This window comes from Brassica oleracea, chromosome C2 (assembly GCF_000695525.1).
Source record: "Brassica oleracea var. oleracea cultivar TO1000 chromosome C2, BOL, whole genome shotgun sequence".
NCBI classification, from domain to species: Eukaryota; Viridiplantae; Streptophyta; class Magnoliopsida; order Brassicales; family Brassicaceae; genus Brassica; species Brassica oleracea.
In genome coordinates, this window is record NC_027749.1 from 41,451,806 (window position 1) to 41,469,302 (window position 17,497).

General features: G+C 34.2%; 2 protein-coding genes and 1 pseudogene across 4 annotated transcripts in view; all 3 read right to left on the reverse strand.

Moving 5' to 3' along the window:
• Positions 1 to 146: 146 nt before the first annotated feature.
• On the reverse strand, positions 147 to 2,665 carry LOC106327871 (putative MO25-like protein At5g47540). 3 transcript variants are annotated; one of them, XM_013766166.1, is made up of 11 exons: positions 2,251 to 2,665; positions 1,997 to 2,158; positions 1,745 to 1,863; positions 1,556 to 1,630; positions 1,350 to 1,443; positions 1,202 to 1,261; positions 1,016 to 1,084; positions 826 to 924; positions 678 to 722; positions 521 to 568; positions 147 to 372 (listed from the first exon to the last, which is right to left on the reverse strand). In XM_013766166.1, exons 1-11 carry the CDS (start codon positions 2,377 to 2,379, stop codon positions 334 to 336), a joined length of 939 nt encoding a protein of 312 aa, XP_013621620.1. In that variant the 5' UTR covers positions 2,380 to 2,665; the 3' UTR covers positions 147 to 333. The 3 variants fall into 3 exon arrangements, with proteins under 3 accessions (XP_013621620.1, XP_013621619.1, XP_013621621.1); XM_013766165.1 differs by having other exon boundaries at positions 466 to 568; positions 2,251 to 2,662; XM_013766167.1 differs by lacking the exon at positions 521 to 568.
• Positions 2,666 to 13,030: 10,365 nt separating this feature from the next.
• LOC106326352 lies at positions 13,031 to 13,609 on the reverse strand (annotated as a pseudogene).
• Positions 13,610 to 15,439: 1,830 nt separating this feature from the next.
• The window catches only part of LOC106322928 (tonoplast dicarboxylate transporter), a 5,587-nt gene continuing 3,529 nt past the window's right edge, over positions 15,440 to 17,497 (reverse strand). Inside the window, exons 2-3 of the mRNA XM_013761083.1 lie at positions 15,772 to 16,903; positions 15,440 to 15,688 (exon numbers count right to left, since the gene is read on the reverse strand). Of these exons, the coding sequence (XP_013616537.1) occupies positions 15,660 to 15,688; positions 15,772 to 16,903 (1,161 nt within the window). The 3' untranslated portion in view covers positions 15,440 to 15,659. The remainder of the gene's footprint in view (positions 15,689 to 15,771; positions 16,904 to 17,497) is intronic.

The following is a 17,497-nucleotide window of genomic DNA, read 5'->3' on the forward strand; positions in this document are numbered from 1 at the left end:
CTGCTCTCTTACACCTTCACAATGTGTACATGTAAACTTATACGAGGTTGAACGGCTCATGAAGCATTGCTTCTTGCTGCTCTCTTACACCTTCACGATGTGTACATGTGAACTTATACGAGGTTTATGTGTAGAAATTAAACGCGTTTAACTAAACCCATTTTCTCATCAACAATCAAATGAATATCTTGTCTCTGAGTATGTAAGAGAAATGAAAGAGATGTTTTACCTAATAAAGAAAACAACAACCAACTTTGATGTTTCAAAAAGGGAAAGAAGGAGCATATCTGTTGGTTCAAGCAAGATCTCGCGGCTCAAGGGCTGCAATTTCTCTCAAGACCTGACTCTTATCTGCTTCGAACCTCTCGTCCTCTGCCAAAAAATGGACCAAACAACGCATTAATAAAAGAGGAGAAAGGATCATATGCAAAGCGTGATGTAGTTAAAGAGGAGCCTCGTTCGTACCTTTGTCTGGTTTCAAATCAGCCAACAATCTTAAAAGCTTGCTTTTGTTTGCCACCAGAATGTTGATTATATCTGCAGGCTTGTTTTGGTTCGCTGCAAACAGCTGCACAACAGTGATGATATGATAATCTCAGTACAATCACATTGGACAAACAGGACAATCATCATCATCATTAATTTCCACTACTTTAAGATACAAGAATTAATAATACCTTGAAAACATGAAACGCTTCTATCTGGATGCTCTTGCTTGACTCCTGTAAATTCAACAAAGGGATTAAGTTTATCTCCCAAACTATCATCATATCAAGAACAACAGATTTGAGGAGGGTATTCAAATAAATTAACAAAGCGTCATACCCTCAGAAGATTCATGAGAATCCTCAAGTTATCTCTTGAGCTCACATATCTTGTCATCACAGCTGAGTTTGATCGATCCAGTAATATATCACCCAGCAACTGTTTAACGTTTACACAAAAACAGTACATCAGATTAATCACCCACACTAACATTGTTTCATTGTTTGTAGACTCTAATAATTTACACTACCTTAATAGCTTGCCGTCTGGTTATATAGTTACTTGATTCAAGAAGCTTTGAGTTGTAGTCTGTGAAAAACTTCAAAACGCAAAAGTTTGAGAATTATACTCTGTCTAATGCAGACGTTTCAGGGCATGAATCATATAATGTTTTTTACTTTGCAAACAAATCAGAAGGCTATTAAGAAAAACTTACCCAATCTTCATTCTTGGTGAGAAACTCAGCAACAGTAGACTTATGTCTTGTTAGTAGTTCCTATGAAAATAAATTAAAAGGTTGTGTTAATGACTGCATGTTTGACATTTAATAGGTGCCAGCAGGAAAAGATTCAACTTGTAAGAACCTTAAAAGTTGCAGCAGCATCTGCAGCAATGTCGAAATCAGGAAGCTGTATGTAATCGAAGAACTTCTTCACATGCTCCGACTCCAAAACATATCTGAATCCATGTAAATTATGTGGATCAAACCCATTGTTCATCGAATATCTTTGAACAGATGGATCACTTTCACAGGTAGTAAACTGAAGAAGTATGAAATGATCTAACTCACCTGGCAACAATCTGATGGCGGATGCACTCTCTAAACATAGCACCATAATGCAAAGCCAAGTCTGTATTCTCAAAACTGACACAAAACATGGATAGCTCTATAAATGGTATAAAAATAAGAAATCTCTTAATTCGGAAACTACCAACTTGGATAATATGATTCCACCACAAGCAAAATTAACAAACTCACCCTTCCATCAAAACATCCATGAGGTCAAGGTTGGCTTCAAGATAATCAGAAGCAATCAACCTTGAATTGACTTGTTGCCTCTGTAGATTTGCAACAAGCTGTGTTGCATCTTTCCTGGTCTAATACAAAGAAAGAAAAAAAGACAAGATTTTTCGCAATTAGATCATAGAATAATGATTGATATATCTCAATCTAACAAACACAAGAATTTTCTGAATCTAGATCTCAAAATGATGTCTTTCTAATTCTTACCTCCAAGTTGAGCTTAGGGAGACAAGTGATCAAGAGACGTAGAGTGTCCTCTCTAAAGAACTCTTGAGTCAATTGAGCACAAGCTTCAGCCACAGGCTCGGCCTCGCTGTTTCCATAGAGAATAGACTTCATATCACGGATGTTCCTGCTTAGCTCCGCCATCTACAAACAAGAAGGCAACAACAACATTCAACAAACAAATCCATAGAGAGAGAGAGAGCAAACCGACATTGTGATTGTAATAAAGGAGCGACCTTTTCTTCGCGTTTGGATTCACGAAGGTCAGGCAAAGACTTGGATCGATCAGCGTAGAGAAGGAGATCACGGGTCTGTCGGACGATGTCACCAGGAGTGCGAGGCTTGGACTTGAATAGACCCTTCATCTTCCCACCGCCGTTATCGGATTGATCCGACGGTTCTCTGGCGAGACCTGAAGAGGTTAAGCTTCCGCTATGGCGCTGCAACGAGAGCCTCCTCGCCGGTGTGGAGGCTCCGCGTGCAGCACCTCCCTTTGACAAGCACGGCCCTATCTTTACCTCTCTCCCCTTCTCTCCCCCTTTTTTAGATTTGGTCAAAAGTAAAAAAAAAAAAGATTAGCTTTTTTTTTATGTTGATTTGACTGGTCTGTCTGTCTGTCTGGTTCCTATATCTCCTCTCCTGTCTGGTTCTTTCTCTTTCTCTCACTTGAGATGTGTATCCATTTTTAGCTATGTGCTGTAAAGAGAAAGATATCTATTTTTTTCTCTGTTTCCTTCCTTCCTTATTGACTGTGATTTTCTGGTCAAATCATGTCACTTTTGTATTTTAGTAATTTTAATGAAATTTTATCATTAACATAAATACAAATAATTAAAAATATTTTTTTCAATATTAATTAGATTGTTAAAAGATGATACAAATACATATATGGACTCTGATCGGTGACATATAGTATTAGAGTTAGATTTACAATATGTATTACAAATCGATGTAACTTGCAGTAAAATTAATGTGGTAAAAACTGTAGATTCATGCGGTAAGTTTGCAGTAAAATAAGAGTTACTATTTTATTAAAAATATTGACTGGTAATTTTTTTGAAGTATGAATTGAAGTAACGCTTTAAATAAAATAATTAATGTATAAACATATAAATAATGAAGTATTTATTAAAGAAAAATAAAATATTAAACTAATTTAAAATAATTTATTATTGAATAAAAATATATTACTTTGAATATGTATAAGAGATAAGAATTTAACAATTAATAAAATTGACTGGTAATGCTTTTACTTTATAAATTGTAGTAATTATTTTTTAAAATTAATAAAGTTATTACTAATATAATAATTAAAATAGATTAGAGAAAATTTAAATCTATTAAAATTAATAAATATCTAAATATACATGTATAATAACAAAAAACTCTTATTATAAAATAAATTTATGGATGTAAATTTTAATTACCAAAAATTAACAATTTAAATTATAAAAGGTTCATTTTAAGTAATTGAATAGAAATTAAAAAAAATTATAATGAAACTGACAAACAAATGAATTGATGTATATAACTATTGAAAATATTTATTTATTTATTAGCAAATAAATAGTTGTATGCAACAGTAAATGTTGGACAATTGCCATGTTTCAAAAGTTGATAAATTTCCTTAAAAAAAGAAAAATAAACGTGGACAACCAACTCAAGTTAACTCAATGTCTAATACATGTCATTTTCTTTGATGCTGATTTAATATTTGATTTGTTGATTTTTTATAGGACATAACTCAAAAATATAACTCAACTTTACTACATTATAACGCAAACACAAACTCAAAAATTTATAACTACATCATGATTGGTGACATTTCTGATTAGTACCCCTAATTCAAACTAAATCAAGTATACATCATGTTACCAATCAAAGCCATGATATCTTGCATATTTCAATTGTGTTATCCATTCACCCATGTGCGTTTTGATCATATAGACTAGGATTTAGCCATGTTTAGGTTGCATTTTGCATGCATGAGTCTTTATTAGGTATTGGAGTACCACATGGAGTTTTTGGGGACATTTGGGTGCGTTTGGAGCTCAAAAGAGGTGATTAAGGTGATCACTGGACGAGCAATGCATGAGAGCGACCCTACCGGAGCAACGCCATGAACTCGCTCGCCATTTACGCTTCGGAGCGACCTTACCAGAGCGAGACCCCGAGGTCGCTCGCCATTTACGCTTCGGAGCGACCTCCTAGAGCGACAAGGCGAAGTCGCTCCAACTCCTAAGAGCGACCTCACCACAGCGACACCCAGAGGTCGCTCGGGTTGTGTCGATTTGAGAGCGACGAACAAGCCGGGAGCGACGTCCCACAGCGACTACGTACCTGAGGTCGCTCCCAGCACCCAGAGCGACCTCCCGGAGCGACGTGCCGAGGTCGCTCCGCGTCATCTATTTGGTCGAACTTATGATTTCTCAAGGGCTTTTTGGTCATTTTATTATGCACGTTTTACACTTTCTAAACCTATGTTTAAGTATCTTTTGTAAGCCATTTGGAGGCATATTATCTTTTATCAAAAAGAAACCACCAAAAACCTCTTGGAAAGTTCATCTCTTTGAATCAATTGATCATTTTGTTATTGCAATTCTGTTGTTTTCATATCTATTATCTGTATTTCTCTACATGATTAATCTGAAATCCAATATGAGTTTAAGAGGAATCATGAAGAGTAGTGAGTAATTCATTCTTGAATTCATGGGTTAGGGAGATTAAGGGTGATTAGGCTAGATCTAGGATGTTATAGTGTAGATCCTTCTTATTCCTTGCTAGTAGAGTATTCATAATGCATCTTCTGAGTTGGCCTCTCAAAAGTTGATCTTTAGGCATTTCTCACCCACAAGGTGTTTGATGAAATGCCTGAGACAACTCTCCTAAGCTTTTAACATACTTTACCAAAGACATTTGCTGTTAAAAGTGTTAAGATAGCCAAAAGACTTGTTAGTAATGATTGCTTTCATATTATTCAACCAAAGACATTTGATGTTTGAAATATGTTAGTAAATGAACATTCATCTAGACATAGAGTTTGTTTAAGATTTTGTCTAAGCTTAAGGTTGACAGTTTGATTGATCATTTGTCATCCTTAGTTCGAAACTTGATCACCCAAGGTCTAATTCCTATACCCATGAGTTCTCTTTTATCATAACCAAAGAAAGTTACTTCTTTTATTATTTTATTGTTCTGTTATTGCATTCTATTATTAGTAGTAGTTTAAAACCATCCAAATTATCGGTTGCACTTAGATTAAGCACGTACGTGCATTCTCGGTGCTTTGAATCCCTTAAAATTGGTTCGACAATCTTTTATACTACATCATTTGTCTTAGGAGCCTTGAAAACTCCTAACATCAATATACAATACATATGAAAATAAAAACAACAAATAATACAATGAAATTGAAGAAGATACCAACATATCAAGAGAAATAAATTGTTGAGATAAAATTTCTTCCAAAGTCTCCTTTATCAATAGAATATCAACCCTACTAACTTTTTTTGTGAGCTTTAAAAATTTTGTTGCATCACATACATCAATCTCTTTTGTCCTATTACATTGACCCTATACAAGACTAGCTACAGATATTTTTGAGAAATATTTATTTGAAAAACTCATCTCCTATGCATTATTCACATAATAGTTCAATTATATTTAAAACTTATTATTAATATTTTTTTTTATAAAACTTACATTATTTTTAATGATGCGCTTAGTTCTTATATCATCTAAAATTTTATTGAAATTAAAATTGATAATTTTTAAATATTATTAATGATGCTTTTAGTTCATATTTAAACCAATTGCTTGAAAAATTAATTCTTTACCCATATTTAAACCTCTTCAAGCGATTGGTTCGCGACTCTTCTATGCAAGCGATTCTTTAAGCGATAGGTTTTAAATCGTCCTAAGTAATAAAATTTTGTTATTTTATATTTGATATCTTTTAAAACCGGAAACATAATATTATCAAGTTATATTATGTTGTTAAAATAAAAGGTAAAAAATGAATAAAAGGAATACTAGTTACGAGAAAAAAGAATTTAAAAAATATATATTTTTATTGTCGTCAACAAAACACTAAACCTTAAACTATAAATCATAAATTCTAAACCCTTCGAAAAACCCTAAACCTTTGGATAAATCCTAAATTCTAAATCGAAAACACTAAACCCTAAACCTTGGGTGTTTTAGTGTTTAGTGTTTTTGATTTAGAGTTTAGGATTTATCTAAGGGTTTTGGGTTTACCCAATGGTTTAGGGATATGATTTAGGGTTTAAGATTTATTGTTTTGCTAAAGACGTTAAAAATATTTTGTTTTCTGTAACTACTACTATTTTTATTTATTTATTTTTTATCTTTCTATTTTAAAAACATAATATAACTTGACAATGTTTTGTTTCATTTTTTAAAAAGATATCGAATATAAAATAACACAATCTTATTGGTCAGTGAATCAGAGGGAACCAAGAATAATTTTCCTGACATGTGTAACTCCAATGTCGGTCGTACTTAGGCATGGGCATAAAATCAGGAACCCGAAATCCGAACCGAATCCGAACCGAAAAACCTGACCCGTTATCCGACCCGAAACATAAAAATACCCGAACGGATCTTGTAGGGTGGTACAAAAAATATCTGAAACCGAAGTGTTATTAACCGAACCCGAAAATTCCAAAATTAATAGTCAATATAAATATTTTGAAATATATATAAGTATTCCAATTATTAAATTCAATATTTGTGGTAATATTATATATAATAATAAATATTAAAATTCTAATAAATGCTTTAAGTACACAATTAGTTATAAATAAGTATTTTATAATTTGTTCATTGAAATAAAAAATCTACTCTCTATAAGGCAATACATATTGTTTACAAATGATGTTTGTTTTCATGCTTGATTTAACATTTTATTGTTATTTTATATGTGATAGATTAATTTTTATTTAATTTAGATGTTTTTCTTTATGTTTTACTTCAAAAATTTTGTTTTTTAATTTGGCTATATCCGAACCGAACCGATTTAACCCGAATCCGTACGATATATGATTACTTTATGGGTTTTATGATGCACTACAATTTTGAACCGAACCCGAAGTGTTATTATCCGAACCCGACCCGTACTAATAAAATTTTAGTATGAGACCTAGAAGCGTAAACCCGAAAATCCGAAAACCCGAAAAATCCGATCTGAATGCCAACGGGTATCCAAACGCCTAGGCCTAGTCGTACTCTTTCTATTTTCACTTTGACTACAATGTTTTCAAATACAATTCATACACATTTAAATTCACGAAGGTTTGCGACAATTCTTCTCTATTTTCTTCACAAACACTTCACCACTCATTCATTGATGTGTCCAAGTACTCGAGTTGACATACCTTCAGTGTTTAGTTTGCTGAAGAATTTGTTGGTCCCATTTGGGTTTCGACTCTGATTTATGTATATCTTCATTGTGATGGTGTCGGTTTATATAAAAAAAAAACACATGACCTGTTTAATAAGTTTCCGGTACATGGGTCAGTGGCTGCAATTCAGAATCAAGGCAATAACAATTGTCATGCCATTAATGGTGTTACATCTACAGCTACAGGTGATATATTATGATTTTGTTTCTTCTTATTCATTATATATCTTCGATATAACTATGTCTCTTAATAGAGTGGTTATTTCCGACAATTTTTGTTATTGTCTGTTGAATTCATGTTTCAAACCGGTGGTTGTTCTCCTATCTATCGTATGGAAATATCATCTAGATTTTTAATATTATTAACCATTATATTAGAAAGAAGAAATTTCAGAGCCTTTTGGAAAGATGGAGTATTTGTATAATTCTTGTCACTTCTTAGGAGAAACAGTTTTTGGCCTTCTACACTAAGGATACCAGATCATTTACACAAAAAGGCATCACCGGGTTTTAGTCATTGTTACATTGTTCTGCTCGAACGACAATGACTTCTCATAAGCCATTGTTCCAGAGTGATCATCATCGATTGAGTTTTACAAGATTGGTAGAAGAAGACCCGCAATGTTTTTTTGGATAGAATAATAAATTTCATAGGGAAGAATCATTTTCACATAAACGGTGTTCGGGTCGAATCAAGATCAATGCAAAAGCTATGTTATCATCAAATTCATTGATATAGACTAATTAGTATGAAAGTGCCTTTCACAAAACCAGCATTAGAAGCAATGTTCTAAAATACGGTCTAGACGCTCGCCTAGGCGGCATTTAGGCGCTATACGGTAGCCAACCGTACTGTTTTTATGTATGAATAATAGCGTTTAGGCGGACATTATGTGGTCTACGCGGACGCCTAGGCGGATTTTAAACATTAATATTCAAAAAAATAAACTATTAGTATTATTATTATATTTTATTAATGTTATTATTTATATCACTTTTACTTATTTTATGTATTATATGATTGTAGATATTAGTATAATTGTTGCAAAATCATTTTAAATTTATCATATTTATATATTTAAAATGGCTTTAATTTTTATAATTTAAAACTATTTATATATGTTATACTATATACTTATACATAAAAGTGGATTTAAAATATATTTGTGTTCAGTTTTTTCAAAAATAATGTATATATATATTAATCTTATACTTATATTTCGTGTAAAAGTATATATCCGTATATACCCCGTTTAGGCGTCCGCCTATACGGCTAGACGCTATACAGTCATCTAACGAACGCCTAACGCGTTTTAGAACACTGATTAGAAGCAATGAGTATGAGGTATGCAATTTGAAAATTTTAAAATGTATGCGAAAAAAAGCACACCCTTCGAATAGTAATAGGATGGTCTATATCATCCTCAATAAATGGGCATAATTATAGCTTACTTAATTTTTTTTTTGTTTACGACTTTGTAATCTTGATTTGATTGGGAAATAAATAAACTATCTTTTGATGTACTTCACTACATAAACGAAAAAAATTCTATATTACTACGACAAAGCATTAATTTTCGTTTTTATAGAAATTATAATGGATACCAATGGAACATAAATCATTTTGGTATATATGAAAACTTTTCAATAACAAAAAGATATCACCAATGGGCACTCTGCAACCTGTGCCGATAGAAGTAGGTAGTTGGAAGAAGGCAAACCAATACAAATTGTGAAGAAGAGGTGGAGACCCCACCCCCATTATAGCGACATGAGAATATCCCGTGTGACCTATTCTGTCCCTATTTTTACATCGATGCTTTTAAGATTAATCATGGACTAGTTAATAGATTGGGATGGTTTATACACAGTAACATGGGATTTCACATGCCAAAGACCCGAGGATGCAACAGAATCTATCGACACTTCACACAGAACTGAAAGAACTTATGTGGGCCGTGAGCAGCCTGAGCGAAAGAATGATGTATTCAATAAGATTTAAGACGAATTGTGCTGATTTACTGAAGATGATCGAGGATCCAACGACTTGTTTGGCCTTCAAAACTGACCTAGATTTTTTTAACATGCTTAGAGCATCTTTATCGTGGTCCTAAGCCGCGTCCTTAGCTAATTAATCATCAAAATTAAATCAAAACTAAATTAAATGGAAGCAAACGTATGTTAACTAAGAGGTTTAAGACAACGTATGTTAAGGGCACGTGTCATCGTGTAGGAGAGGAAATGGGGAGAGACCGTCGAGTTTACCGTCTCGACATCATTCTCTCTTCTCTCTTCTCTCTTCTCTCTTCTCTCTCTCGACGGTTCAACGCCTCTAGGCTCCGCCGAACTCCGCCGAACCAAAAGACAATCTCTCCGCCTATCTCTCCGCGTTTCTCTCCGCCTTTCTCTCCGCCGATTCCACCCAGACCGAGATCTCCGCCTCCGCCGATCGCTCACTCTGCACCGATCTGTTCTCCCTCACTCCACCGATCTCTCCGCCGATTGGAAACTAAAACCAGGCATCGCTCAATCCTCTGTCCATAGATTATTTATATGTCGATCTAGCTCGTCTGCAACTGGGTTTCGCTCCTTGCATGTCTGTCGTTTTGAGATTTTACAGCTTTAATTTGTCGATTTAGCTCGTCTGTATCTGGGTTTGCCTCATTGCATGTTCGTCGGTCTGAGATATTAGAGTTTTTATTTGTTGATCTAACTCGACTGTATCTTCGTTTGGTTCCTTGCCTGTCACGTGGCCAATTGATTGTATGGTTGGTCTTATGTGATTGAATGATATATGTTTTGTAACTAGGTGATTTTAACTTGTAGTCTGTGGTGATTTTAAAGGATTGGTGATTTCTTGGTGAATTTAAAATGATGAGTTCTTATTGATACATACGTTGATGTTTGTGTGTTCTTAGCATTAATCAGATAAGTAGATGATCATTCACTCGTTCACTCATGGATTTGAAACTCATAACATTAAGTAATTATAAATAATTCTGAAAAATAAAGTTAACTTGATTACATCGACATGGATGTCTTCTTCGGAACTCATAAATTGATTACATGGACATAGAAAATAATGCATTAAGTATTTCACCTAATTGCTGAAATGAAATTGATAACTATGATAGGAGTTACTTCTCAACCAAAACTGAATAGTGAGACGTTTGTTTGATAACCGTGAGAGTAGCTTACTATGTGATAGAGTTTCTGTAAACTGAATTTGGTTGCCATGTAGTTTGTTTGAAACGAAATCCCCATTTTAATTTAATGAACTTGTTAGTTCCAGTTGAATGTGAAACTAGTTGTGTAGTGTGCAATAACTACTGATTAGACTATGGTTGTTTATGGTTGAGCATTAAGAGTGGAACTCATTTCACATTACACTTTCAGCTATTTAACCCCATCTATCCTTCAACTTGTTAGTCACCTCTCGGCTTAACTAAAACCAGAAACCAAATAGGCTTTTCTTCTATAATCATTTCTCGCTCTAATCGCTATGGATTTAAGGAATCCATATAGCCACTCTTCTAGTTATCTAGGTTTTTTTCACAGTCAACAACCAAGTGTTGTCCATGAAAACTTTCCTTATGAAAGTTTTCATTCTAGTAGTGTTAACCTTGGATCATCAGAAATCCCTCCATTCAGTTCACAACAAACGGAGGCTCCAACTCAACCTGAAGTCACACCAGTGGAGCGTAGGGAGAGAAAGAAATGGACACCAGCTGATGACGAGGTTCTGATCAGTGCGTGGCTAAACACATCTAAGGATGTTGTTGTCACAAATGATCAGAATGCACGGACCTTCTGGAAACGAGTTGGAGAGTACTATGCAGCAAGTCGTCATGCTACCGAGGGTGAGAGGAGAGAGCATCTCCATTGTAAGCAGAGGTGGCACACCAGATGATCTGCACAGACTACTCCATATTGGAGAACAACGAGGATTTCCGGGGATGATTGGAAGCATCGACTGTATGCATTGGGAGTGGAAGAATTACCCCTCCGCTTGGAAAGGAATGTATTCACGAGGAACTGGAAAACCAACTATTGTCTTGGAGGCGGTAGCTTCATATGACATGTGGATATGACACGCGTTTTTTGGAGCTCCAGGTACTATGAACGATCTTAATATTCTTGATTGATCACCTGTTTTTGATGATATTATTAACGGAATTGCACCGCAAGTCAACTTCTATGTCAACGGAAGGGAGTACAATTTCGCATACTATCTCACGGATGGTATTTATCCGGAATGTGCGACTTTTATTCAATCTATCTGACTACCACTGAGTCCAAAACATCAATTATTTGCAAAAACTCAAGAAAGACATCGAAAAGATGTTGAGCGTGCTTTTGGAGTCCTGCAAGCTAGATTTGCCGTTATTAAAAATCCATCTAATTTATGGGATAAATCCAAAATAGGAAATATTATGAGAGTATGTATCATACTCCATAATATGATAGTCGAAGATGAACGAGATTCATACACTCAGTATGACCTTGACTCGTTTCAACATGAAGAAGGTGTGGATCTTACATTTTCCGTCCAGATGCCTACTGCTCTTTTCAATACAATTGATCGTCGCGCAAGAGTTCGGGAAAAACCAGTTCATCGACAACTAAAACACGATTTGATTGAAAATATATGAGATAAATTTGGGGATCAAAATTAACGTATAATTTTTAAGTTTCTATGAATTGAAGTTTGCTTTTATTTTTAATGTTTGAATGTTTTATGTTTTTTAATGGGTTGTTTTTTTTTGTAATTTTTTATTGTAATTTTTTTTTTTCAAATTTGTGTAATAAAATATGTTTCTATTTTAATGTTATATGTTTAATATATCTCATTTCCTATTAAATTAAATAATTAATTCACTAAGAGACAATTAAAAATCCTACCAATAATCTACATTTTTCCCAATGTCCTTAACTTTGTCTCTTAACATAACAAAATTAATTAAATAATTTAAGGACACAAATTTTGGTCCTACTAATAAGGATGCTCTTAGAAATCAATTTGTATTCTTTAGCTTATATTTCATCTCTTGTAGATTTGAAGTCTAAACAACCATGCCGATTTATAATACGTCATCCCTTTAGTATAAAACAACCATGTGAAATCTTATTTTTTCATGTAATTTATAATATGTCCATTCTAACAGTTTCTCGTGATATTTGTTATAGCAACCAAATATAATTTAACATATGGAAGTTGCTGAGGGGAAAAATATATAAATCAACTCTCAATAATTAAATATTAGATATCATGATTTTTTTTTTTTGGACAAGCTGGTAGTTGAATAATTTAAAGATACTGGTCACATTATCTCAGCAAAAAAATATAAAAATACTGGTCACATTAATTGACCTACAAAGTGGACCAAAAGACAAATGACATGTTCGCTTTACGCCTTCAACACTTCCCCTCACATGTTCTCTTGTGTTTTCTTCTTTTTTTTTTTCTTTTTTTTTGGAACTCCATGTTCTCTTGTGTCACCTTCTAATTTTTTTTTATAAAAATGATATCCAATAATTCAATTTAGTGATACCATCTCTCAACAGTCTCGTGACCCCATAATCTATATAGCAGATTAGCCGGCATATTTATCGGATGTGTCAATATGCTATCATTTCTTCGTCTGCAATCTGCACCACACTCTTTCTTTACCGTAACAACATGAAACTTGAAAACCAGGTAGTCATACATAAACTGATAATAATTCCTTTCTTTTTTTGCTGTTTTATAGGATCTGTTACATATGGAAAACTCAGAGAAAAATGTCATTATACGGTGGGCTTGAAAGAAGTGAGATTCATCGATTTCAGCCACGGTTTCTCCCATACAATCGCCTCGTACTTCTTGCTCACACCAGCGCCAGCAACTCCTATGCTGCCATCCACCGTCACAATAAGCCGGTAATTAGTACCTGCGGCTACCTGAGACTCTCCGCTAACAACTGTCACAAACCTGAGTCCTGACTTGCTCTATTTATCGTACTCGGAAACGGCGAATACGCCGATCTCTACAACATGAGGGTCCTTAACATCGCTGATGGGAATCCAGCCCCCAACACGCACCACCGCAAACGCGTAGAGTGGGAGGAGGACGAGGGAGAGGAGAAGAAAGAAAAATGCTTTATTATTCATTTTTCCTTGTTTCTTTTTTTGCTCGAATTTGTCATGGCAAGAGGGTATTAGGGTTATTTATTTATAGTAAAGGCTTGCCACTTGACGTGAAGCAGACTCATATCCAAATTAAGTGTTAAATTAAGCAGACTCATAACACTAGAGGCTTGCCACTTGACGTGACGCAGACTCATGTTCAAATTAAGTGTTATATTTTAGAACATTTTAAGTTTTAAATTTATTGTTCAACCTTTTTGTTTTGTAACCACATTTATATATCAATCTCTTCAATCATAAATCACAATGGCGTACCATCTCGAGTGGTGGTTTGACCATTTCATTGGTAAACTATTCAATCTATGAAACAGAAGTGTTTTTATGACTAAAAGATAAAAATGTTGGAAAAAACAATGAAGATATTTTAAAATTAATTTTGCATCATATGAGGGTTTCCGAAAGCTAATGGATTTTTTGACATTAGATAACACATATTATACTTACATGTCCCTTTTTGGAATACATCCTAAAGTAGACAAACGAAGGTTACGGACTTGGGAGTACCACCATTACAATTATATTTTATGTTCTTTTGCAATATGCCCAACTACTACCAAGTACCAACAATGGTAAATACCCAAAAACATATAATATAATGATAATCATATTAATTAATAGTTTATTACACAACTATATAGCAAAGGACAAATAAAGAACATAAACGAGTAAGAGTAACAGACAAAAGTAATACAAGCAAGCAGGACATAAAATTGTTGATGTATACAAGGCATGAGCATTTTCTTTTCTCCTTTATTGTGTTTGTAGAAACCCGAAAACAGAAGAAGCCATGCTGGATAGTGATGTAGGAGAATCACAAAGGAGAAGTGATGAATTCTTTCATGTGTGATATTTTAAAATGGACCCTCGTAGAAAGTCATTAAATTAAAACATATCATTTAAAACATAGCATTAACCCTGAAGCATCTATCTATTATACTAAATAATATTTTTCTCGTTCTCCCTCTATTCTTTTCACATGGTTAATTGATAAATTGATTGTATTGATCTGTCTGGCCAATAAATAGTTTTTTACTGTGAAACTTTGGTTATCTTTCTTTAGTAAAACTTTGAACTGATTCGGACATATACAAACTGATAGGTCAAATACTAAATAATATTCCTTTCCATTAACAACCGAACTGTATTTAAGAAAATCACTAACCATTAGTTAAAACCAACCAAATCAGTTCCCTTTAATAGTGGAAACGATTTACCACCCTTCAGTTTCGGTTTTATTTTTATTCTTTTGTTCTTCGGTTCTTTAGTTATAAAGATTTATGATCATTTATCAGAGAGACACGTAAGCGTTATTGAGAAAATTTGATTTTTTTTCTATTTTCGGTTTGGTTTGGGTAACAAAGTTAGGAACCTGCTAATATCTAAGATAATTTTGGATCTCATTATTTACAGTTTGATTATGTTTCTTTGGTTAATTCGGGTTAAAAGTCAGAAATTACATTTTCAAATAAAATCTTAGAATATTTCGAGTTTATGGAAAAAATTGAATAATTTAGACAATTTTTAAATTTCTAGAAAATAAAGAATTCAGGTAATTTGTTTTTAAGGTACTTTGGTTTGTAAATATTAATTTTAAATTATTTGATTATTTTAAAACTAGATATAGTTAATTTTTATAAATACATAACTTTTTATAAAACAAGATTTCAACGTTAATAAAAAAATTGAAATCAAACATCCGCGCGGTTGCGCGGGTCGAGATCTAGTGAATAAATTAACGCTAAACTGTTACGAGTTTTTTGCAATGCACATAGTTATATTTAAATAACTGTTCTCAATATATATATATATACACAAGAAAAATAGGACCAAACTTACCGGTAAGTTGTAAGCACAAAAGAAAACAATCGTACCGGAAACTATAGTCGAGCAGGTTACAAAAATGGGCCGGTTTGTTGACCACATCTAAATTTCCTGGTTTGACTGACATATCTAAAATAAGATGCCCCATTGTAAGAATATAGTACACAATGAATCAATAGTGTCTGTTGTCTTGTGCTTCAACTCATTGAACTAATCTCATCCTTTTGTTCCAAAAACGTAAGCCCCTGCCATACAACATATAGATAAGCAACTATTTTTCAAACTGTAACATAAAGGAAGTGGCCATGATCATAAAAGTTAACCATACCAAGGGTTGGCATCAAGACAGAGAGAAAGGCGGTTCCTGCGATCTTTAGAGGCAAGCCTGTCTTAATCATGTCTTTGATCTCAATATGCCCTGTCGTGAACCCTACGACGTTAGAGGGCGTTCCCGTGGGTAGCAAGAAAGCAAACTGAGCTCCTATGGCACCAGGGACCATCAGAAGCAGAGGATGGACACGCATTGTCTTTGCAATCTCGATGAGTAAAGGAACCAACAATGTAGTGGTTGCGTTGTTTGAGGTGAACTCAGTGATGGTAGCAGCGATGAGGCAAACGGTTGGAGCAATGGCCCAATAAGGAGCAGTTTCAAGAAACACGAGACCTTTGGATAAGACTTCAGCTAAGCCACTGGAGCGTACTCCATCAGCTATAGCGAACCCAGCTCCTAGTAATAACACTATGTTCCACGGAAGTTTCTTGCATTTATTCCAATCCATTAGCTTCTCTCCCTTTTTAATTTTGTTTGGGATAATAAACAGCAATGTAGCCATCATCACACTCACCGTTCCATCCCCAGCCCGGCCGTGGAAGATGCTCCCCCAGCCGGGGATATCTTGTGTTATATTTCTTGTCATCCACAACAAAACCAACCCACCAAACACAGACAGAACCATCTTTTCAGCGAAACTCATTGGTCCTAACATCTCAAGCTCTCTACGAAGATGGGATTTATGAAGATAAGGAGAGAGAGCTTTCCCTGATCCTTTAGGACAATACAACACACATAGAATACCCCAAAGCACCAAGAATATGCACAAAGCTAATGGGAAACCGAAGAAGAACCATTGGCTGAAACTGATCGGATTACCCTCAGGGAAATAGCTTTTCCACATTCCGACAAGTATCAGATTCACACCTGTTCCTGTCAGTGTGCTCATTCCACCAATTGCAGCCGAGTATATCACACCGAGCACCACCGCCTTGCAAAACTTCCCCACCGCCGGATGCACCATTTCCGATGAAGAGGGCAGTCTTTGAAGTATCCCTGTAGCAACTGGCATCATCATGACGGTAGCCGCCACGTTGTGCATCCACATACTCACGAACGCCGTCGTTGCGCAGATGCCAAGAAGAAGCAGTGGCGCATTTAGAGGCTCCACGCAGAACACCATAGTTATCTTCATGGATAAGAATAATATTATCATTATTCATATGTGGTGCCTTGATTATTTATTTAACCTCCACTTAAGTAAATAGGATCTACTATCATAATATCACTGTTGATGATCATATATAATTGTAGGTTGTAACCTAATCATCTCATATGCCTGAGTTAGTCAACATTGTGATATGTGGATTGGCCTATGCCATTTTAAGGTTATATAAGTACACTAGCCATTAAAGGTTATAAACACTATAAAAACACGGATATGACATATACTCTCTCAGTTTCATCATCTATCTTATTAAAGTTCAAGTACAAAATTGGAGTGTTTAGATACTTGAATAGGACTATTAAAAAAATTTAGAGTGTTTGGAAACATGAATTGTAGTCTTTTAAAAAATTAATTTTGTTTGGAAACAAGGATAGTAGTATTAAGAAAAAAAATAATAGGCTTATGTTATTAAGAAAAATTAAAAGTCCATCATATACGAAAACAGATCAATCTAATTGCCTAAAACTTTTTCTTTTCTAAACTAACCATAAAACAAAATTTAAAATTTATACACATATTTCAAATCAAAATAATAATTTAAATTTGATTTATATC

Excerpts from the sequence above, each read along its gene's own strand:
- LOC106327871 (XM_013766165.1), bottom strand. The coding sequence starts at position 2,379 with ATGAAGGGTCTATTCAAGTCCAAGCCTCGCACTCCTGGTGACATCGTC. Across the intron at positions 1,262-1,349 it reads ATGCTGCTGCAACTTTTAAG|GAACTACTAACAAGACATAA; the intron begins GTTCTTACAAGT and ends TTATTTTCATAG. Across the intron at positions 723-825 it reads TTCTCATGAATCTTCTGAGG|GAGTCAAGCAAGAGCATCCA; the intron begins GTATGACGCTTT and ends TTGAATTTACAG.